Genomic DNA, 25,379 nt, shown 5'->3' with positions numbered 1-25,379 from the left:
TTAGAATGATTTCTGAAGGATCATGTGACACTGAAGACTGCTGAAAATTCAGCTTTGCTTTTTTTCTGTATTTTTGATCAAATAAATACAGCCTTGATGAGCATAAGAAACTTCTTTCAAAAAACATACAAACTTCAGACTTTTAAATGGTTCACACTGTCGTTTTCTTCTATAAAAAAACATCCAAGTAAAATCACCAAGATGTCATCAGAAATATACAGTTTATTTACAAATACAATTGCATTTGCATAGAAATTTAAAATTCCAAAATAAAAATACATAGTAGTAAACAGATTTATTAGAGGCATCTATCGCTGAAAATTTTATCTGAATTAAAAGCTCTCAATGTGATTTCAAGTAAACAGATAAATATATTGCTCTATTGACTTGCATCAACTGAAAGCATTACCCTATGACATAGGATCTGTCCAGGATGGCGTCACAGTTACAAAATAATCCAAAATCATTACAACGTCCATTGCATTTTATTCGTTTTGTTGTACCAACAGAATCACGGTATAAAGAAAAAAGCTCTATTCAAATGTCCTTCCATGTCTTTGGCTGAAACGTCCAACCAATTGGTTCGGAAGGAGCAGGAAGGTAGGCAATGCCCCTAAGGCACATCAGAATCATTTTTACTTAAATATCATATATATTTATTTATTCATCTGAAACATTAATTATGCTCAAAATGACTGTATAAAGCTTGAGTTACATGTGGTCACAGCTTTTCTAGGATATTTCCCAGAATTCCAACATCATTGAACCATTGACTCAAGACAAAGGCAAGGGCTAAAATGAGCAGGAAACAATACAAGTGAACAGATCTGCCGTATGAACGGATGAGAGATCAGCCGAGGATGTTCTCGCTCTCCTGACGCCTGGTCAGATGCAACAGATCGTCACACCAGATGGAAGGGTTGCGCCGGCTAGATCTACGCTAATAACGACGACAGAGGATTTCTACAGACCCTCCACCCTATGACAGCTATGGACGGCTGGCAACCCTCACCGGCAGGAGAGGCCCGTGCACCCCGCTTCACGCCCTCACCATGAGCTCAAAGTGCGGAATCATCCACAGGAGAAACAAAAGCCAGCTTCAATCCTCAATAACTTAATATCTCACTGGACATGTAACACATTACTCGAGGAGCAGCTACTTGTGACGTCCTCCGGATTAGGATATTAGTAAATCGATTGGCAAAAAAAACACCTGGAAGTGGGTGAGATGAGAAAGAAAAGAGCTGAATGAAACGGGTGTGATGTCACAATTAGGGTGGAGCAAAGTTATGACTGACAGCTGGGTCTGTAAGCGGTTGCAGCATCAACACTGAGAAGAATTAAAGCAACTGAGACTTTCCTGAGTCTTCCTTAAAGGCAATGGCGCACTTGGCCACCGAAAGGACCTCCTTCTGCTGGCCTTCAGCTTCTTAACACAACGACTGAGAAATAATTTCCACTCGCACCTTCACGCACCATCCCACACTTACCGGTCCCTGTCTATGCATCTCTTGACTTTACACGGAGGGGCAAAATATGTGAATTTGATATTCTTGTGCCTCTAATAAAAGACATTTACAGATTTCATCCAACATTTTGATTCGTCAGTACATTCATAGGTAGTATATAAATATTTATATAGCTTGACATTCTGTTTGTTTGTTTTAGGCACTCCCCCTTCTCGAAATAATTTATGACGATGATGATGATGGTGATGATGATGATGAGGATGATGGTGGAGCTAAGACTAATAGCTGGTAGCAGCAGCAGGGTAAGACACTGTACCTAACACAGTGATAAAGGGAGAATGCAGAAGGGAGAGGCTTATGGGAGTTTGTTTGGGGGATTTTGATTTGGTCATTGTGGCAAAAAAGAGCTCTTCTAAAACGTCTGCTCGGGGATGACTGTGTTGAAGGGGTAGTCCCAGAATGTGGTGGTGATGCCAAAACCTGGAAAAAACACAGGATGAACAGAAAGTTTTAAAAAGGAGAAAACAAAAAGCAATGCAAACAACAGGTTAAATGTAATAAATAAATACAATTAAATATATGTTAAAACATTAAATATTTATTTTAATATTAAACAATATGCAATAAATATGATTCATTAACATAAATCTTTTAAATGCCATAGCCCTAAAGCCTTCTGAAGACTTACATATACACATACACAATTTATAATACACTTGTAAAATTATTTCAGATTAATAATATTATTTAATATTAGCAATTCAAATTTTATAATATATAATAAATTGTACTATATAATTTATACATATACAATTTATAATACACTTTCAAAATTATTTAAATTAATAACATTATATTTAATATTTACAATATGCTAATAATATATTTATATTGCACTATGTTATGGAGGGCCAAATTACTCAAAATTAAATTAAATAAAATGTTGAAATATATAAATAAATCGTTAAATACATAATTAAATGCATAAATAAATGCAGAAATTCATTCATTAATTTCTTTATGTATTTATTTATTTGTTCATTTAATTTATTTATGTATTCATTCATTCATTCATTTATTTATTTCCTCCCTCCACATTTCATTTTCAGGGTTACAGTATTCGGCACGTCACTCAGTGAGCGGCGTCACCTTTCAAACTCGATTTCTTTGGTCTTTCTAATTTAGGCGCCTTTTTCTTGTGCTTTAATACTGGCAGCGTTGTCGCGCGCAGCTGAACCGCGGCTTGTGTACTGTAAATACAGACCAGTATCATCAATTCTGTCGTATTTTCCAGCGTTCTCCTCTGAACAATGTGTGCCATGTGCTTAGATGTATGATATGGCCAGCATACTCTGTTGCGATGCGACGTGTGCCCCTCTTTAGGGTGACCATATCTGCCATTTTCCCCAGACGTGTCCTGGCCAGGATTTCTATATTGCCTAAAATATCTAGGTTTTGGCTTTGTTTGCGTGTGCAGACCGATCGGTGTATGACATCAATGGTTCCTTATGCTTTCAAAACGCTCTAGAGGTACTCTGATGTCAAACACCGATCGGTCTGAGCCGCACCGCTTTAAGTCAAGATTCAAGAGTTTTATTTGTCACATACACAATTATACAGAGTATAACCAGCAGTGAAATGTAGGTCAGGTCCGCTCCAAGGACAGTGCAATTATAAAGTATACAAATATTAAGAGAAGAAAAGTAGAAAAAAATAAAATAAAAGATAAGATAAAAAATATAAATATAAATGTGCAGGTCAGTATGTTGTTGACCTAAATAGTAATAAGAGGAATGTGCAAAAATAATGTGCAAGTCAAACACACTTTATCGCTTTGACCGTAGATCCCACCTTCTCACACACACCATCACCATGATTGGTCAATTATGTATAGCTCGTGATGCGAAAAACAAGCGCCTAAATTAGAAAGACCAAAGAAATCGAGTTTGAAAGGTGACACCGCCCACTGAGTGACGTGCCGACAACCGTAACCCTGATAATGAAATGTGGAGGGAGGAAATAAATGAATAAATAAATGAACAAAAATAAATAAATGAACGAACGAATAAATAAAATTCATGAATAAATTAATTAATATTTATATATTTATTTCTGCATTTATGTACTTCATTATTTCATTATGTATTTAACGATTTATTTCAACATTTATTTAATTATTTAATTTTGAGTCATTTGTCCCTCCATACTATGTGACCTAAACATACATACATACACACAATTTACAATAGTTTTCAAATTAATTTTCTCAATTAATATTATATTTAATATTAACAATATAATAATTTAATACATTTTTATTATTCATTAAATTAGTAATATTAATTTGTATACTAGATTTTATATTGTGCTATGTAATTTATACATATACACAATTTATAAGAATACATTTTCAAAATCATAATTAAAAATAATAGTACATGTAATATTAACAATATAATAACATTTGTACATATATATATATATATATATATATATATATATATATATATAAACAAATTTGTAATATTTTCAACATTATTTCAATTAATAATATATTATAAACAATATAATGATACATTATTATTAAATTAGTAATATTTAATCTTTATTATTTTGTTATATATGATATCTAGCATCATGCAATACAATTAAAAAAAAAGTTTTTTATAGGTTTTCAAACACTGTCAATGTATGGACTAGTTGCAACATTTACACTTTTTGTATTTAATTTAATATAATTTAATTTAAAGTTGGCACTACAAACTTGAGTGGCATAAAATTTTAAAGAAACTTTTTTTTTTTTTTTTTTTAAGTAAAAGAAATTAACAACACCTTAAATTACTTTTTTGTATATAAGGTTACAGTAAATTATTATTATTATTATTGTATAAAAAATGATTTAAAATTAACATTTTTATTCACTTTAACTTGACACTGGTCTTAAGCTCATTGATTTTCAAACCTGTCCATGATGTAACCCCAGCACTACACATTTTGTATGTCTCCCTATCTGACACACCCACTTCAGGTCTTGCAGTCTCCACTAATGAGCTAGTTATGATAGATGTGATAGATGAGGGAGACAAAAAATGTGCAGAGATGGGGGTACTCCAGGACAGGATTGAGAAACACTGGTGTACCACTGGTTAACGCCTGGCATCTCAAATCTCATGTCCTCACCTGCCCTTTGGTGTTCAAAGTGGTGTTTGACGTGGTATGCTTTCAGCCCGTACAAGTAGGAGCCCTTCTGTGGCGAGCCGTAGTGCAGGTAGTAGTGGATCATGTCATAGACTACGTATCCACACAGACCCCCCACAAACAGGGAGGTTCCCAGACCCTCAGGAAACGCCTGCCTGAGTATCAGGTAAAAAGCACCACCGACGATGGCGGCCAGACTCGGAGGAAACACCAGACGAGAGCCGTCAAATGGAGACTGACGGGTAAGAAAAGACAGTTAGGTTGAGCTTCATCAATATCTAATGAATTATGTAAATTCATCTACTCAATGAATGAATCTCAAGTATCAAACAAAATCACACACCTTGTGGTGCTGGCCGTGCAACAGGAAGTGCAGCGTGATGAGGTAATAATTGTGGGCAGGCGGGCGCATGTGGAAGACGAAGCGATGGATGCAGTACTCGACTAACGACCACAGGAACATGCCAAGCATGAAGATGAACGGAAAGCTGTACTTGTGGACCAGAACAGAGTAGTCTAAAAAGTAAAAGTGTAAAATAAAAATAAAAATTATCCACCAGTCCATAATCCTTCACTAAGATCATTTACTTAAAGTGAGTTCACCAAAAAATGAAAATTGTCATTAATTACTCACCCTCATGTCGTCCCAAACCTGTAAGACCTTCGTTAATCTTCAGAACACAAATTAAGATATTTTTGATAAAATATGAAAGCTTTCTAATCCTGCATAGACAACACAACTGACACGTTCAAGGCCCAGAAAGGTAAGGACATTGTTGAAATAGTCCATGTGACATCAGTGGTTCAACCATAATTTTATGAAGCTACGGGAATACTTTGTATGCAAAGAATCAAAAATAAATTCCCATACCTTCTTAAAATTACAGTTGAACCCCTGATGTCACATGGTCTATTTTAAGGATGTCCTTACTACCTTTGTGGGCCTTGAACGTGTCAGTTGTGTTGCTGTCTATGCAGGGTAAGAAAGCTCTCAGATTTCATCACAAAAATCTTAATTTGTGTTCTGAAGAAAAACGAAGGTCTTGTGAGTTTGGAACGACATGAGGGTGAGTAATTAATGGCAGAATTTATTTTTGGGTGAACTATCCCTTAAACTGTTTTTACTTCTTTAATAAGGTGTTTTTGCAAGTGTGGTTATTGTTACCTAAAACTATTAAAAATAGTTTTTGGTAACTGAAATATAGCTAAAATAAAATTCAATATAAATATTAGATGGAAAACTTTAAACCTAAATCTAAAATTCGAAATTGCCTTAGCAACTAACTAAAATAATTAAGTTTAAAAATAAAACAAATCTAAGTTAATTTAATTTGGGGGGGGGGGGGGGGGTAATGAAAAATACACACAATATTAAATAATAGTTTATAAATAATACTAAAATAATACTTCAGTGGATTTTAGGTAAATCAAATGAGAATGTTTTAAAACACACTTTACACACACCTGATGTAATAAACAGTCTTGTCCTCTCTTGTGCCAATAACGTGTAGCAGTACCAGCTCAGATAGATCACCAAAGGCATCCATACAATTGGCACCATGTACCTTCAAACACACACAGCAAGGTTCAAGTATCTGTTAATTAACCACCACTCACATATAACATAGCAAATCCAGCAGCATAATATTACTAGTGTACAATGTTTAACTAAACAAACACAAGCAGCCAGAGAAATCCTGTATGTGATTTCTCTTACCATGAAGTCTTTGTGTTGGCCTCAAAAAAGTCATTCTCGAACAGCCTGATTGGTCTGTCCACAGGTTGATGGACCCATGTGTCATATTTCTCTCCAAGATATCCGACCTGCCAGGCCAGTGGCTTCCGCCAGTCTACCAGATCCTGTATGGACAATACAATTGATAACAGTGTTATTCTAATATCATTTATACATTATTAGAATCATTCTAATATTTTAAGTTTTAATTTTAGGGCTTTTTTGTGTGCAATTTTGTTATGCACTTTGTCTTTTTTTATAGACTTATTTTATTTTTATTTCAGTTCTGGTTTTACTACTTCAGCATATTTATTTCAGTTGCCAAGGCAAAATTTCATTTCATTAATGTTAGCAGTTAGATGAAAAACTTAAATTACTAACTTCATACAAACAACGTCATGTAAGTCGACTAACTCAACCCTTTATTGCGATCCTATTAAATATCCTGTTCATTTTCCTGCCATTATCTAAAAGTTAACAGAGTGCAAGAAGTGCTGCGCACCAGGAATGCTGGCTATCAGTGATGTTAGTTTGCTGAATCATTTTAATGTTCCTTGTTTATGGTGCAAACTTTGACCAGATGCTTTTCCTATGTTCTCCACTAGGGGTCACTATAACAGTATAATGATAAGGAGTTCATATTGGCCCAGGACCTATAGGGAGCTACAACATAATGAGATTCAAAGACGGGAAGCAGAGGCCTTGAACTCAAGGTGGACTGAACCTGAAGTCTATATATGTGCATGGTTCTGTGCGTGTAATTTATGAAACAGTAGGCTGACATTTCGGTAATCATGCGCATATTAACACCTCTCCAGAGTCACGATGTAGGACCATGATGGGCGAGTGACTAGTCACAAAGTACAAAAGGTCATTGCGATTCAATAACATTATCTAGGGCCCAATTCACAAAAAAGCTTGAACATAGCACTGATTTAGTCAGCGTTATTTACATTTAATATTCCACCATGACAGAATACCAAGAACAACTTAACCATAGCCACCCACTTGACTTGTTTTGTGGAACGAGGAGGAGGACAGAACAATGTATTCCGGTTTAATTCTAGGAAATGTCCATCACATCATCAATAACAGGTCATGTTAGGACGAATTAACGACTTTTGCTTTACAGCAACGCTGGAATGATTGAGAGTGCGGGTAATAAACCAGTGCCGAGACCACATTCCTGCTATAATGAACCCAGAAATCTGGTCTGGACTGGTTGACTAGCCTGTCTGGCTTACAAGTTTAATTAAGGCATTAATTACGGTGCGAAGAAGAACGACGGAGTAAGAACAATTAACTTGAATCTCACTACGAAAAGAGTCTGGGTGGGTCATTTTTTACTGTAAAATCAAAATCAAAAAAGTAATTTATCCTATTATTTTTGTATAAAATATAATAAGAATTTATATAATTATTAAATATTTTTCATGCATACATAAGATTATATAAAAATATATAAAAAATTATATTATAATTTCTAAAACAAAGTAATAACTTGTATTATTGTATTATTGATCATGTAATATTAAGAATGTAACAACTTAGTCATAGAACAATTAACAATACTAACACCCTCATATGTAATTGTAAATATATATTGTATTTTTGTATAAATATTTTGTATTAATTCATATCATTATATTTAATAATTTAATAAATCACAATCATTAATTTTATAAATGTACACACACATATTTATGACAAAGTATAAATTAAATTATATAAAATGTAATTATAATTTCTAAATATACATTGTTACTTTATATGTGTGTTAAGAATTTAACAATATTATATCAATATTAACTTCGTACTAACACCCAATATGTAAATATATATTTTATTTTATTTTTAATTATTTATTTTTCCTTAATTAGTAAAACTTTCCCCAGAACTACTAATTGCAAGTAAATAAGGAAATACGTCTCCAATTTCACACATGCATGAACATATTAATATATTAATGTATTATTAATAATTTAATATTAAGAATTTAACAATTTTATTATAATCAAAATTAACTTCATACCAACACCCTCATATGTAAAAAAATTTTAATTATTTTTCCTTAATTACTAAAGCTTTTTCCCCCCAGAATTTACTACTAAATTACTAATAAATAAGGAAAGTACATCACACGCATGCACATATTTATTACTAGTAGTAGTAACGAATGGCACAGCATGGTTCTGCAAAGGGGGTCAATGTTCTCTAAATCGTTGACCCCGTCTGTCAAATTCAAGGGGTTTGAACCAAACAATCGATGCTTGTGAAAGACCTGCATGCCTCTGATAGAGAACACAGGACATTCACACACAAAAAGAGAGCTAGAGAAGCTAGAGCTAGAGAAGTATATACACTAGCATTTTTCATTGTCAGTGAAGCACAAAAGTATTCTCACTTTATCCGGCTTGTGGCATCGTTCAACCACAAGAAAAGGGAAGTCTTAAAGAGATAAGTCTTAAATGATCAACACCGTGCTAGAAAGACAGAGCAACAGAAAGTCACCTGCTCTGTTAGGGTTTCACTGTCGGTTCGAGCAAGAAGAGGAATGACTGCTTGCGGTTTCCTGTCATATGAACTAAAGCTTCACTTCCAGATGTCAAGCAAACAAATATGTGATATGATTGTATGACTGTTCAGGGTAAATGCAAGTTCTGCTCAATCACCAGCATCCGTGGCATGTTGTTGATTACCACAGAAAGTCATTTTGCACGTATGAATGTGTAAAACTGTTTTCGTAATGTCTTAAGGAAGTAATATATATTTAGACAGGTATAGCGTCCTGTCCATCACACGTCGATCAGATGCGTTTCCCACGAGCTGTTCACACAGGGCACGTAGCACTACAGTGCAAAACATTAACTAAGCTCAAACTAAAAGAGAAAAATTCTAGATAAACCTCACTAATAAACTATTTAACCTTATTTGTGCTAAAAAAAAAAAAAACATGCACAGAAATGCACTTATATAGAGATATAAGCCTATGTATGGTTGTGTATAACTGTAAACACATTTTTTATGTTTGTTTTGAGAGAAAAGTCTCTTTTTATGATTGGAGCTTGCATTTCAGTCAGGAATATGCTTGTAACACCAGTTTGTCTTTCACTTTCGCATACCGTTTCTTCTTTGACTTTGCTGCACTTATAGATGGCCGAGGTTTCTTCTTCTGTGGTGCTTTCTGGGATCTTCTTCCTCTGTCTCAGAGTCTAGAACAGAAGAATAGGAAGAGTTCAGAAAAGCTTGAGCCTCATGATCATGAGGTGAGATTCATCCCCGTTCAATTTGTGTTGGCATTTGTTATGAATTTTTTTTGTATTACTGTATAGGATTCATGGCCTGATACGAGATTTGAACCTGTCTGACAACAGGAAAACATGAAAACGTGTACATGAAACATTATTTTTTTACAAGCACTTTTCATATATTAAAAAGGTAAAAAGACTTACTTTTTTAAATGTTAATATTAATTAATTATTAATATGTAATAAAACTAATCTTATTTACTTTGCTCTTTATTACTGATATTTTACTTTAAGTATTTCTCAGTTGTGTAAAAATTGCTTTTCAAATAGTTAGTCAAACCATTTTTTTTATGATTAAATTGTGTGCTCAGTTTAAAAGTATATTAGTTGCGTCAACAAATTAACATTCTGAAATATTTCTGGTAAAAGTTGAAAAGCTATATAGTAATATATCCCTTCTAAGTCAGACCTGCTGTTGTTCAGAAATCCAAAATCAATCAAATAAATACTAACAAAAACAAAATACTTTCAATTAAAAAAAACAATCAGAGAGAGTGGACTAGAATAAGGAATTAAGACACCGAAGTCCCTTGTGAATCAGATCTGCCGTTGTTAAGAAAACTAATACTAATAAAACAAAAAATATCAGTGACGGTGTACTAAAAGATTCAAATCTAACAGTAAAAATTACAACATGGCACAGATAACAGTAATAATAAATATGACAAATAAGCTTTTCACGTCATAGATAAAACATACACCTACCCTCATCGTCATCATCATACCACCAAAGTACACAATGCCTTATTCATGATACACACATCACGTCATGGACCTCATCCCACAAGATGGAAGAGCTTCCCATTTCTCCATATGGTCTCACACACATTCAAACACACCCTTCACAGATGGCTAGTTTGGCGGGACGGGTGAAATATTAATCTGGTCTCGCGTCGCACCATACCATTTTAACGTGAAAGAGGTGATTAACCTTGCCCCCTTCACACCTACACACACACACACACACACACACACACACACACACACACACACACGTCCATTGCAACCTAACCCCTAACCCACACCATACACTCGCCATAGAATTATAGTTATAGAGGTTGACGGCTGTACTGTTGCGGTCTGTGTGTGACTCAGGCCCCCTGGGTTATTACGATTAAAACAGTGCAAACTTACGCAGAGGTTACATGGTATTGAATGATATTTACGCAATTGTATACAGACCTGCATTCAATTTCAATACAACATATTGCAACAGAATTCATCATACATAATTCATAAAGGTCTAAATATCTTTATTTCTTGCGGGGAGGTTTTGTGAAACGCTACCTAGCGACCTGTAAGAAAGTCGCACTTTTAACGGGAATAAAAATAGCTTAATTCTGCTTAATTTTTCTTATGAAAATCATCAATGAATGTCAAGACCGAATGGGAAAACCCAAGCAGAATATGTAGAGTCGCAACAACTGGTCATTAAAAACTGTGGACTGGAGAATCTCCATCAATGGCATCGCTTCCCAGGGTCAGGTGATTTGATGGAGTGATCGTGTCATTTTATGCACTTGAGAAATTATTTTCTCCAGTTCATTATTTTATTGGTATAGTCTTATCTGGAAATGTTGTAAATAAGAGGTCATGCGGGTATTTCCATTGTGTAAAACAGCTTGTCCTAACAGCAAGTGAACAACAGGTGAAATTTCCTGCTAATACAAGTAATGATATCTGTATTAGAACAGTAACAGTAATGGGATTGTAACAAGAATCGACAATTAAGTGAGTGTGTAAAAAGTAGGCTTTGAGGGCCATGGTCACAGCCCTGGTTTTCATGACCTTCAGTTTGGGTTTGCTGAAGACCAAGTCAGTATTTGTGACCTGACCACGTTCCGTCCTGTTTTTCCAGTGTGTTCCTTTTCTTTTTCTCTCAATGAGTCTTTTACCCTTGTCCCATCATCTGTCTCTGCATATCACAGTCATAAAATCAAAAAATGTTCTGCACCACTTTCCACTGAATCAGTTAGATATAATAAAATATAATTTATTGTATATTAAAACAGGCCTTCACTATAACTAATATACATGAAAAAAATTTAATATACAATGTATGATTACTATACAGTGAAATAAGCCTCATGAAGCTCACCAAGGGTGCATATATTTAATCAAATACAGTAAAAACAGTAATATTGTGAAATACTATTACAACTATATTAAAACAACTGTTTTATGGAATTTTAAATGTAATTGAATCTTTCTACATACACAAACACACATATATACATGTACATACAATTATTATTATTTTCATAGTGAAGTGTAAGGGGCTTCCCACACTGCAAAAAGATGATTCTGCAAGAAACTGAAAACTGCTCAAACAAACTTGACCAGATATTCCAGACGACTGTGTCCAAACCTCATACACGCATGTAAACCCATCTTCGAGTTCACTTCTGTTGACACTGACTCCAGCTAAAGCTTACTCCGAGTCAGTCCGTGCTGTTGTCACACTCAAAATAACGTCCACTTTAATGCTTAACTTGCAGCTTGAATAACACATACAACAATTTATAAGAATACAGCACCATATCAAGTCGTCATTCCGATTTATTGCACCTGGACACACCCAGCACGCAATATGCATACGTGACTGCTGGGGTGTTTCACTGTTTACAAAGAGCCACGCCAATCATTAGCTTAGAAATACACACAAACTTAAAGGAAAAAGAGGAAATGGGGATTAACACTTCAATAATTAATATTCACTGGTTGTTAGTGACAAAATCAACAGGTCTAAAGATTGCAAATATATAAAATCAATTTTTATTAGAATTTTTTACACCCTGAAGAAACAATTCACACAAACGCACAGAGAAATTAAAACTAGTGCCTAGGACAAAACACAAGGGATTGCATCTAGAAACAAACCGTTGTCGTTATAGATACGGTCACTATCAGAGCACTGCAGTTTCTGAAAACCTGCAACACAGGCCTTTTGCACAATACAAAACATTAGACAACAGAGGTCAAACGATACTATTTAGTCGTACGATTCATGTACTTGCATGTTGACATCATGATTGCATGCCTTCAAGTGAACAATTTGTATAGTATACATAGCATCCAAGTACCAAACTTAGAAACTGTCAAAAAGAAGATACAATCTGGTCTTGATAACTCCATGACTTTGTGGTGAGGCAGTTGTGGTGTTGTTTTTAAGTTCATGGTCAAAGAGCCACCTCAAATTGACTGTGAATGCCAGCAAATCATTTGCCTTTATAGCTCAGAAATAGTGTTGTATTAGTGGGGGTGTGTGCGCGTTGCATTACGACCAGCACGTGATACGAAACGTGTGCTGCCCTTTTGCCGAGGTGAACAAGGGTGCTGAAGCGAGAACTGGGATAGTGGAGGTGCAGATATGAGTGTGACTGTTCAGTCATGTGTGGTCGCTTGGCAGGTGATTTAGCCAACTTTGGCAGCTTCTTGTGCAAGATGCCTGCAGCCAAAAGCTTAGGAAAAGCAGGTGAAGACGTCTTTAGGAAAAGAAGGGTGAGATGCAATTTGGTAAAGTGCAAAAGTCTTTTAAAGTAGGGGAAAATAATACAGTTATCAGGAAGGAAATTAGAAGGAAACTAGAAAAGCTTGGATAGGGTAAGGCCAATTAGGGCCTAGTTACAAACATATGAGACTTGGATTATGGTTAGAAGAAGTTGCAATTGTTCAAGGGAGACAGTAGCTGTAGGGCTGGTTAAGGTTTAATCGTCCCATGATGCAGGTGGCTGGTTGGGGGTCTAGAGGAGTTCTCTGATCTGTGGTGCAGAAGATAGTTTGAGCTCAACAGGACTGTGGGGGAAAGATCCTTCAAAGGCATTGTGTCTAGATGGTAAACCTCATTCTGTGAAACTCTGCTTCCTAGGACAAGGTTGCTATTGGACTCCAAATAAACAGAATAGTTGACATAACATACACATGTACTCCACATTTCATTCAGCATCAAGACCTTCGGTTGAAATGTATATGAATTTAAAGGGATAGTTCACCCAATTCTGTCATTAATTACTCATCCTCATGTGGTTCCAAACCTGTAAAGACCTTCATTCATCTTCGGAACACAAATGAAGATATTTTTGATGAAATCTGAGACAGAAAATGCTGGTTTGTGTCATGTGTAAATACAAAACTCGGAAGACTTTTCCCAAAAACGAGGGTCTATCCCTGAGGGACATAAATCTAAAAGCTAAATTTTCACTGAACAAGCATGAAATTTAAATGAGGTTTAAGTGTGTACCTGAAAAATTTTTCTGAATTGATCCACAGTCAGAATATTGGTTAAACCTAAACTAGGTCACATAGCCAAAGAGATGTATTGTTGTCCTAAGAGACAGCGAGACATTTAGTCAGACCACTTTATCTGTACCACAAAACCACAACACAAAGACTACCCTCTCCATGGATATTTTGAGCAGAACCCCCCGCCCCACAAAACTAGACCACTTCCTATTTCCATTTCATTTAAATTTTTATGGTCTATGCCTTTGTTAGATTTCTTCACAGTTAATTAAACCCAAACAAATCTGCAATGAAATGAAGCGTACGTGATCCTATGTCTCTTGATAAAAGCACAAACAACACAACCAACCACAGATCTTGTGTCCCCCATACTACATTATATCCTATTACCTTGTAAAAGGGTGCTTATTTACAAAAGAGAGGCTTTTCAATTGTTCTCAGTAGACATTGAGAGAATAAATTAAATCTGGATGAGGTTAATTATCCTTTCTAGTGGTTGGTGTTAGGTTTTTATGGTGAATGCTGATGTCTAGAAACCACAATTGTATAGCATGGTCCTTATTGGTATGAAAGAAAAAAGGAAGGAAGGAAAGCAAGCAAAAGGAAGTTGTCACTTTTAGCATTCAGCAAACGTACTGCGTGATTAGGACTGACGCTCTGCATGAAGACCAGCAGAGTGGAATGTATGAAAATACAATCATAACTCATTACACCTAGACGGTATCATTTTCCGGTGTGGTATGCAAATATCTATTGGACTAAAGTTACGACAGCTGCACCGGCAGACTCAAAATCAAGCAACAGCATAGTTTACATCGTGACGTAAATAATATTGCATAAACCAGGCATGAAAAGTTTTCAGGGTTATCCTATTGTGGCAGTCAGGAAACCCTACATTTGGGCTTGGCCGACCTTGGAGCATGAGTTCTTTTAAAGACGATTAATCCAGACACTTCAGATCATCTGGATTCCAGGGAAGCAGCAAGATCCTGCTATGTTTTGTGTTGGTAATATAGTCATCAACGAGATTTTCAGTGGCAAAATGTAGAAAATGAATGTTCAGTAAGATGAGGGCAAGGAGGAGGCTGGTGATGTAGATTGGCATGGGGACTGAAAGAATTCCTCTGGGTGAACAATAAGGCTTCTTTATGGAGCAGTAAGGGTCCGGGACACTGAATGACAGAGACGCACATACATACAGAAAGAGTTGTGAGAACAAAAGCATGGAAGACAGAGGAAGAGAGCTCAGGCTGGTACAATCCAAACAGTGTGTCGATTGGTGCTGGGGTGGCGGTAAGAGTACGGTTAGGGGTTGAGAGCCTCGGATACATGCTCTCAAAAGGGCACTAAGGCCATCAGCAACGCCTAGCCAAACCCTAATAAGCTTAACTCTCCCAGTCGATGGTGACGGTAGGCAGTGCTCTTCACAATTTGCTCAAACCCACCACATTCCCCAGATAAAGATGTAGGAACAAATGTAGCCACATACCAACTAGTGGAAAAACACACCCCTATTGTTCTCAAACTGCAGACATTTGGAATCAGTTTAGCATTAACAAAGGTACTGGAAGAGAGGATGTTTGGCAATATTTGTAAAAGCATAGATACTAGTTTGGATACTGAGCGATTGCTTCTCTAATGCGTGTACAACGAGATATGCGTTTAAGTACCATTGGCTGGCCAAGCCTGAGTTCTTGTCGAGAAGGGGTTTCCAGTAGAGTAAAAGTGCTATGGTCAAAGTTCACATCGACTGACATCATTTGGGTCTATTTAGACCAGGGGTGTCTGATCCTGCTCCTAAAGGGCCACTGACCTGCAGAGTTTAGCTCCAGCCTAAATTAAACACACCTCAGGTGTCAGAATTACTAGGAAGTTCCAGGTAAGTGTGTTGAGGCAGATTGGAGCCAAACTCTGTGGGACATTGGCCTTTTGGAAACAGGATCAGACAACTCTGATTTAGGTTGTTGACCTGCAAAGAAAAAAAAAAAAATCATTCATTCATCTTAGGTCAAACTGGATCCCTGAAGAATCTTGACGCAACCTTATCAGGCATCATTCCAGAAGTTTGTCCAAAATGAATGAAAATCAATGGTTCTTTGAAATCAAAAATGCTAGCTTAAAAAAAAAACCTATGCCGCATTACCTCACCCATTTCAACAGTGGTCAGGACATGACCCATGAGGGTTCTTCCAAGTCAATAATTAACCATTATCCAGTCAGTGCCAGGATACACAGTTGGACAGACTGATCCTGATAAGAGGCAGCAACTGATGGACTACTCCAAACTGTCGAAAACATCAGCCATGTGAAGCGGCACTGATTTGGGGCAGATGTAAACATTTGGCCAGTGTTATTCAGAGCAACACTTATGTAAATTCGCAGGCAGAAGTCCCTTGTCAACCTATCCAATTCCCAGATCCACATATCTCTCCAAACACACCGATTTTCTTTCTAAAAATTGTAGAAAAATTTTCTTGTTCTCCATGAAGGATGTTTAGGCTTTATGTCAAGCACGGTTGATGGACGCAATTGGCGAGGTGGGCAGACTTGGCAAAGTCTTGTGATACAAGTAGAAAAGGCTGGCTTCTTGTTCAACATATGTAAATGATTAAACAAAAGTACGTTAACGCAAATGTACTGAGGGAAGGGTTGCTGAATGCATCACTGTTCTAAGATTATGAACCACAAATATGCACCATACATGTAAAAGAACAAGCTTGGTTGTAGTGTGTCACAGTTGGACATTATCTGACAATGTAGAAAAATATAATTTTAATTGTCCCTCATGTTCTTTAAAAAAAAAAACCGAAGGTTACAGTGAGGTACTCACAATGGAAGTGAATAGGGACAGTTTTTTAAGAAATGCAAAGCAGAAAAAGTTCATTAAAAATCAATTACATTATTTCTTCTGTTAAAACTTGTGCATTATTTGAACTAAAGCCAACTTCTGGCTATATTATTATATTATAACTGTCTTTTACAAAAATTATTTTAACTTTTACAAATTGGCCCCAAAATTCTGGTTTATAGAAAACGAGGGACAAGTGGAAATTCATTTCAGTGAAAATCAACAACTTTATGGCACAAATGCTGTTAACTGAGCTTAACGTGTACTGAACCCAGAATAATCCTTTAAGGTTTTGAATGCTGAGTTATCTGTAGACTTTGCATTCAAATCAATGCCTCTTTCTTTGTGCTTTCCTCTCAAGCTTTGTTCCGTTCCACAGCTGTTTCAGGATCGGCTTTTTAACCACTTTTCTTTGCTCATAAAAGACACCAGTCCAAAGCCGAAACTGATCCCAGACCTGTCGATCTGGAATTTAAACTGGTAGGCGGGGTTAAGAGCCGTCCACTCTCACCATAAACAGATGTTGTTGGTTGGCAAGCTGCATCACCCAGAGAACTGGTGGAACCTGCTGGGCCAGAGACAGAGTCCTTTACTGAGAGCATTTTCTCGCTCTTTTTCTCTTTTGCTTCATTTCTTTCCTCAAACGCCAAGCCAAATTTAACATCAATGACCAGCTTCATTATCCTGGTTTTGGCAGATATGAGAAAGATTAGATATCTGGGATATAGTCGGGGAAAGGTTGTTGTGACTATTCACAGGATCCATCTTGAAACCAGTCAATTCTCATCTCATTATGACAGAATAAACCCGATTTTTAAATCAAGATATTATTAAACCAGTAAAAGTACTTGTATTTGCATAGTGCAAAGGGGAAAAAAACAAAAAAAATGAAAAGGGTAAACGTGAAAAATGTTCGCTTGTAAAAGACCATAAATCTTCATGCAATAACACTTTTCAGGTTCCTCCTTTCAAACAAGGGTACAAAGGTTTCTTCATTTGCAGGTCCGCACACATGAACATGTCCTATCGTACAGAGTTCATAGATCAAAAGCCTTCTCACACGTAAAGACCTTCAATCCAGAAAGAGCATCATCAAGAAGATTAGAAATCCATGCAACAGGATTAGCACGTCTGAAGTTCACAGATTCTCCTACGTCTGCACCCTGGGCACTTTTTTCCCCATTTTGAGATAATGTGTGTGATGTTGAGTACAGTCGTGCCTGTATGAATGTCAACTGATTAAAAAAAAAATTAACAATACCACTCTTTTCTACAGTATTGGTAGTACCGCGAAACCAGAAAAAAAACATGACCGTTTAACTAATTTGTATCTATTGCCTGCAATGAGTTATACATAGTAGTTTAAAATATATAATAAAATAACAACAACTTTGAAAATCAAATTATTTCACTTAATTGAGGAATACTTACTAAAAGACCATTGTTGTAATTCAATCTGTTAATATTACACTAATATTGATAATACACAAATGTGTTCATTGGCTTTTGCTATGATATCAGTATCAACCATTTTAAAATTCTGAAACAAATGACTACTGTAAATGTGGAAAAGTGACATGCCTGCAGTTTAAAGTTTACTCAACCTAACCAAATATCCCCCAAGCAGGCAAACAAGGGCCAGCTTCTCCATTAAAGAGGAACATCTCAGCTTCAAGTTCTCTACAACAAACAATTGTATAATGCAGGTATTTTATGAGATAAGAAGAAATCTATAAAGTCAATAGTTATATCATAAAGGGAGTAGCAAATGCGTTTGAAAAGATAGGAAACGGGGGTAACGCGCATCCTACAGAATCAATGACACTAAACACAGGTTTCTAATTTTGATGTGTTATTCCTCATTTGTATCTCGTTTGAAGACTTTGACAAGCTGAACAATCCAGGTTCTTCTCTACTGGCTGAACCTGTTAGAAACATCACCAGCACATTGAAGGCAAACACCATTCAAGTACCAAAGTTACAAAAGCACAGAAGTCATAATGAGATCCTACAAAAGATCCTTTGAGTTCTAAAAATGACACCACCTGATTGTTCCTAATGTAACCTTCTCTGGTCAAGCTTGTCTTGGCTAGTATCTATTATCTTTAAGAACCTTTTTAACACATTGTTTTGATTTCAAGCTTTTTTTCCAGAAAATCTATGTAAAATGTGAAGGATGGCTCTGCTGAACTTCTACGTGTCAGTTTTGGAACAATACACCCTTTTTCTTGGCAAAGCCACAATTCAGACAGGAATCACACTTATTCACTTGGCACAATGGTTCTCTATGCATTGTATTATAAGCAGATAAATTAGTCGAGACGAAACCATGTGTGCGCCTCATGGGAGTGTGTCAGTGTGAACTTTTAACTCTGCAAGAGTTCTTTTCAGAGTATATTTTAGCACCGATTCCCCTCTTTTACTGTACATCAACTTACTGACAAAGAGTTTGTTGGTCTCCGGAAGGCATTTAAAACCAACCTTATCCATATTGTGCATTTTGCTACGTTAAGAGCTTTTCCGGATCCCAGGGTTCCACCGAGAGCCATAGAAACAAGTGTCTCCTGGTGACACCAGGATTATGAGTCTTTTACCCAGCATGCTCCTCTCCTGGGGGCCGTCTGGTAGCTTGATGCAGTTAGTGAGCAAGCAAACCTTTGTTACCTTGGGGACCGATTGTGACCGAACCATCTGCATATATTCTATCAGTGACCTACATTATAATCTATCAGTGAGAACTAAGCACCTCCTGCAATTGGACCTTTGGCTCCTAAGGTGTAATTCGCCAGTCTGACACGGTCTCCTTGGGGAAAGGGAATGGAGGGTTATAAGGCAAATATGTTTGATGACACTAGAGCAACTAAGTACTGCGGCCATCCCTGTTGGCATAGCAGCCGGCAGTAAACACTTCTCACACCAGAGGATACCTGTTCATCCTACAGTCTTGTGGTTATAGGCATACTTGGATTATAGCATGAACTACACTGATCCAACGACGAGACAATATTATGCAAGGAATTTCAGTGAATTACTCTGTATTGAGCATTCACAACCAATATGGCCCTTGGTGAAGTTTGGCATGCTGCTTTGTGGCTGAAGCCATGGAAAACAAAAAGGCTATTGAAGGAGAAATGAGATTCATATCCTCAGAAAGGAAGCATTCCAGTGATTCATGCCTTCGTTCTTCTCAAAAATGAACAGGCAACTAAACTAGTTCACTCTAACTTGGTGAGATGTTCACTAAAGGTTTCAAATGGACTAGAACAACTACAGCCTAAAATTTGATTTCTATTATATCAAGCCAATTTACTTTAGTATTGAGACATATTTTAAAACATTAAATGGAACAATTTCAGACCAGAGTTTGCAGTCAAACATAAGAAGCCCTGGTACATATTGGTACCATAATAGTTATCAGTCAATATTAGATCAATTTTATACGGTATCATCATATTTATTATTTTGAATAATTGTAAAAAATAAAATTAATAAAAGCATGCACATTTAGATTTTACAGGCTTTTTCATTCTCTAACGCTTATTTAGTCTTAAAATAATAATAATAAACTTATTAAATATCTTTCGCTAATCTCAAAATATGCACTTTCCACACTGTACAGAATAAAGTTGTGCCTAAATTTGTTTAGCATTTATAATAATTGATTTTAGTATTTCAATTGTAATTTATTTAGACAAAATAGTATAATATCAAAATATCTGTAATTTATCAGTTATCAGCCATAACATGAGCGTAATTATGGCTTAATCTGTATCGCCAAATCCCTAAAAGCAAATCATTCTGATGAAAAATTACGAAAAAATATACTATCAAATAACACAAATACAAGTAATAGCACAAGTATGAAGAAATACAAGATGGGTAATTTGGTTTCAGAATAAAGAATCTGGACCAGTAAAATATTTTTTCTGATTATAAGAAAGTTAATCAAATTCCTTGTATCGTTTTAGTCCTATACAGCATAATATCTCTGTAAATGGAATAGACAATAAATAAACCTGAATCTTAAGTCAAGCCAATAATCCAACCTTAAATCATAAATTCAAATGTGCATGTGTCAGAGCATTTGGGAGTGGGAATGTGGGCGCTACTTGAGCTGACACCACTACGTGCCACGAAAAACGTCCGAGTGATGTAAATAAAGGTGTAAAGAAGCCTTTGTCCTTTCACCTCTTTACAGAGTTATGAACTGAAGTGATGCCTTGCTTTACAATAGTGATCATTACGATCTTACCATTCTAGTTACATGGTAACTAACAGCCACAAGGCCAGTTGTTTCATAAAGGACAATCAATATATCCAGAACACTAACAGCTATTTACCTAGACATTCATGCATCACTTCATTTATCTCGATCTCCTCATTCAAATTCATGCTTGTTCAAGAAATGGAACCACCTGATACCATTTTGTCATTACATCACTGGCAGCACGCCCATAACAGTTCATCGCCTTGTCATATCCTTACTAGATATGAGCATATGGACTACAGCCCCCGCACCTAGTCAATAGGTCCAGCTGGTTTCACGAGCAAAGAGACAGACGTCCCCCCAAATTTCTTGGATGTTTGTTTTGCTGCCTGACTAAGGCCTTTTAGGTGTGTCCTTGCAATGTCATATGCATTAATACTATGAATACTTTCAAGTTTTCAAAGTTTATAGCAGGTCTAGCCAGATTTTCAGAATGAAATGGGAATGTGAGACTAATATCATGAGTCACCGTTGTTTCAAAATGGGAACAAACAGCAATAAATGGGTTCAAGATCGCAAGGAGGAGCTTGTTTTGAAAATGAGTGCATCATAAAATAAAAAAAATAAAAAAAATGATAAGCATGATAAATTTTAATGAACTTTTGAAGATAGAGCTGGTTTAGGGCCGTCTTCTCTTTGATAAATCTTTCAAATTTATAATGCTCTATCATGAAAATCAAGTCAAAGGTGAGGCAGAAGTGTGTAGGGCTTTGGTTTTTAGATTTTCTTTTTAAAATCTTATCAAGGCTGCCTTTATTGAAACAAAAACACAACACAGTAATATTGTGAAATATTATTACTAGTTTAGTAATAATATTATTATTAGTTTTTTTATTTGGATATATTTTAAAATATAATTTATTCCTGCGATGCAAAGCTGAATGTTCAGCATCATTACTCCAGTCTTCAGTGTCACGCAATCCTTCACAAATCAGTCTAATATGCTGATTTCCTGCCCAATAAACATTCCTGATAATTATTCATGTTGAAACAGTTCTGTTAAAACTATTTTTTTTCTTAAAAAGATCAAAGTTTAACAAATATCTAAAGACTAAAAATTCCTTGCTTCTAAAATTTGCTTCTGTTTTTGATATTTTGCAGTGAAATAGTCATAAAATAAAAGCACTGAAAGATAAATGCTTTCCATTGGTTACTCAATAACTAATAGGAATTTTACATTTAAATTTGTATGCCATACTCTCATATCAGATATCAAAGGTCAAAAAAATAAATAAATTGCAAATCGCCTAGATAGATAATTTCATGAGACAAATACACTTTCAATCTTTGAGAGAAACGTAGTTGATATCTGGCATTGAATTAAAGAAAAAATACATTGATTTTGAAATCACTATGACTCACTACAAAAAATAATAAAATACTTTGTACTACAGCAGTATTCATCACCTGAGGGTGTTAAAACGTGCTTGTGAAACTGTGGAAATATAGATCAGCAATGTCTCAGGCCAAGCCCTTGTCTTGAGTGGTGGGGATTCAAGTCCTCACACTATTAAAAGGATCAGACTGTTTACACTGCAAGCAGCTAATTTCTAAGCAATCACAACTCACAACAATGTACAATGCAACTTGAAACGCTCCCATATTATATACACGTATAGTTGAAATGGTCCAAGATACCAGCAAATGACTGAAGCTTGATTTCATTCAGAAACAAACATGAAATTGTGAAGTGACCATTAATTGCAATGATACTTCATGTGAATGCTGACAGTACTCTGTGAAACCTGAAGTGGCGTGGAAACTTTCCTGCTTAGCTTTTATGTTGTGGGTCATGCTGGAGTTTATGCCACTGCTTAGACGAGACAGACCGGTTTTATTGGCTCACACACACACACACACACACACACACTCATTTACACCTTCTACCTTCTGAAATATCCAGCCTTCTTCTGCACTTTGAGCTTGTAGACAGTACATGCCTCATATCAAAATATTTATTACAGGCATAACAGCAATAAAATCCTGTCAATACCTAACAGTTTTGTTTATATGATATGCATAAAACTAATGATAAAATAAAAATAATAAATAAAAGCCGAGATACCTGGTCCTTCCCCAGCTTGTTCCTTGGGGAGTGACAGAGGAGAGGCAAGCACAGAAGGCTTGTTTATCTGATAAGAGCTCTCAGTGGAATATCTGCCTGCTGACACGACACACAAATATATCACCATAATAATCTAGGCGTTTCTTATCAAAGGGCTTTCAAATATTACTTTGGTAAAAGAAAAAAAATAAAACTGATTTTATAAAAAAATAAAATAAAAAAAAAATCGATTCGGTGATTCTTTCATGACCTGACGATAGTTGCGTCATCACGTGTGACATAACAGCATGGCATGTGATTTTTTTCTTAAACATGCATACAAAAAAACAATACAGCATATAATGCTTTTATTTGGTTTTTCTTAAATATGTTGTATTGATCATGTTCATTGTAATTTTATGAGTCCCAGTTTAGTTTGCTCAGTCATTTAGAACATACATTTAATTTATTTCCCACAGACACGGCTAATGTTTTTCACGTTTTAATAATAAACGATTAAATGAGCATGCACTTAAACAGTAAACAGACTACTTAGCCTACAGTATGTTTTATTTCTCGATTCAGTGAGTCGCTATGTGGAGAACCGCTTGGACCGAATCGTGAGCGAACTCCACAGATTTATTAAAAAATAAATTCAAAACTGTCATGACTATTAAGAATCTTTAGGCACCAAACGTCCACATTAAGTATCTTTCTGGCTCTGTTTGTGTTAAGTAAAGTAGCCTAGCTCCTGAACCAAAGATTGCCATCTTAAGATGACCTCTCTTATAGTTAAACTTCCTCAAAATAGCGCGTGACTATTTGAGTGACTTTCTGTTGCTATTTCGGGACTCACCTCCGTGTCTTTATCTGTGCTGTCTCTGTCGAGTTCACCGATGTAGTACTGCTCCATCCACCGCCGGGCGTTCACCGAGTGCCGGTGCGGGGGTCCTTCGATCTCGCGGCTGATGTCGCTGCCAGAGCGGCGGAGGATGAGCGCCTCTCCGCCAGGGTGCATCCGAAGGAACCCTGTCACATCGTAGACGCGCGTCCCTAACAACACCCAGCACGAGTCCTTGGTGCAATGTTTGGCTACCTCCTTTTCGGAAAAAAAGCGAGGGGACACCGAAGGTGACATTTTTTTTTTCATTTAGGGGTGTCCACAAGACGATAGAGAACGGTAGGCGCGCAGGTGGGACCCCCACTGACTTTCTCCAGCGCTCGTGGACTACAACTACTAACTTTCGACTTCTAGCCTGAGCAGAGTTCATACCCAGCTGCTCATTAAGCATCTCATGAATAATTCATGACGCAGTCACTGCCAATCCGTGCACCTGTTGCGCGAGCCGAGCGACAAAACAATGGACATGCTGTCTTTGTGCCACACATAAACTCATTTCGTGTTTTATTTTCTAAAATAATAATAATAAAAAAAACACTAATACTAAAAGCTAACTCTTCACGTAAACTATCGATACTTGCTCAGTGTATACTTCCTCCTTGTGGGTGTTGTTGTGTTTGCACACAGGGCGAGACTCAAATAGGCTGCCAATAGCGTTTTATGGCACTGCTCGATAAGTGGGATTTTTTTTTTTTTTTTTTTAGGTTTTAATTTAACCTGAGACAGAGATAACCCGCCTTTGACTAATAATAATAATAATGTTGGTTTCCCATACTGAATGTTTTTAAATAGCAGGACAGTTTTATAATTAGATTTCTAATTTGCTGTAGTTTATATACATGTAATGTGGAATGTAAATGAGATTTAATTCTTTTAAATGTGAAAAAAAAATTAAGTAGAATGAATACTCTAAAATCTTTTATAACCTAGTTTTACCATCAATATCAAAATTAAATATAAATCCTTAAATTAAAATAGCCTAATAATAATAAAAAATAATAAAGGAATTTCCCTCTATACTTTCAATGTCCATTTCACTTTTTCAGTGTTGAGGCCAGTTTATTGTAGGCCGTAACAGTTTCGTCTCAGGGTGGCAGTATTGCTAAGTAAATAAACAGGTTTCACCAACAAATTGAAAAATTTCCATGTTTTTACAAAAAGAGACATTGTCAATTGCTAGGAAATCTGTAATATTGTATGTAAAGCAAGCTTAAACAGTACTAAAGTTGCCCAAATAATAAATACAAGTAGTTCTAATAGGCTAATATGTGGAATCGGACGTTCTTATATTGCACAAGTATTGACATTCGGAAAGGCAGGGCGATATCAGTGGTGATAGCCTATGTACTGTAGACTATGATGAAGGG

At 36.1% G+C, this 25,379-nt stretch overlaps 1 protein-coding gene across 1 annotated transcript; it reads right to left on the bottom strand.

The window, feature by feature from the left end:
- Positions 1-202: 202 nt before the first annotated feature.
- On the bottom strand, positions 203-24,649 carry fa2h (fatty acid 2-hydroxylase). Its single transcript, XM_079414133.1, has 7 exons — positions 23,968-24,649; positions 9,525-9,614; positions 6,385-6,527; positions 6,132-6,232; positions 5,011-5,183; positions 4,650-4,902; positions 203-1,949 (listed from the first exon to the last, which is right to left on the bottom strand). Exons 1-7 carry the CDS (start codon positions 24,259-24,261, stop codon positions 1,882-1,884), a joined length of 1,122 nt encoding a protein of 373 aa, XP_079270259.1. The 5' UTR covers positions 24,262-24,649; the 3' UTR covers positions 203-1,881.
- Between the last annotated feature and the right edge of the window lie 730 nt (positions 24,650-25,379).

This window comes from Barbus barbus, assembly GCF_936440315.1.
Source record: "Barbus barbus genome assembly, chromosome: 50".
NCBI lineage: Eukaryota > Metazoa > Chordata > Actinopteri > Cypriniformes > Cyprinidae > Barbus > Barbus barbus.
The sequence above is the reverse complement of the archived record's forward strand: the minus strand, read 5'-3'. Positions and strand labels throughout refer to the sequence as shown.

Bases quoted from the DNA above. Each gene is read 5' to 3' on its own strand.
- fa2h (XM_079414133.1), bottom strand. From the start codon at position 24,261: ATGAAAAAAAAAATGTCACCTTCGGTGTCCCCTCGCTTTTTTTCCGAA. The intron at 4,903-5,010 runs GTGTGTGATTTT...CTTACCCGTCAG, and splicing joins TGCACGGCCAGCACCACAAG to TCTCCATTTGACGGCTCTCG. The intron at 1,950-4,649 runs GTGAGGACATGA...TGTTTTTTCCAG, and splicing joins CTTTGAACACCAAAGGGCAG to GTTTTGGCATCACCACCACA.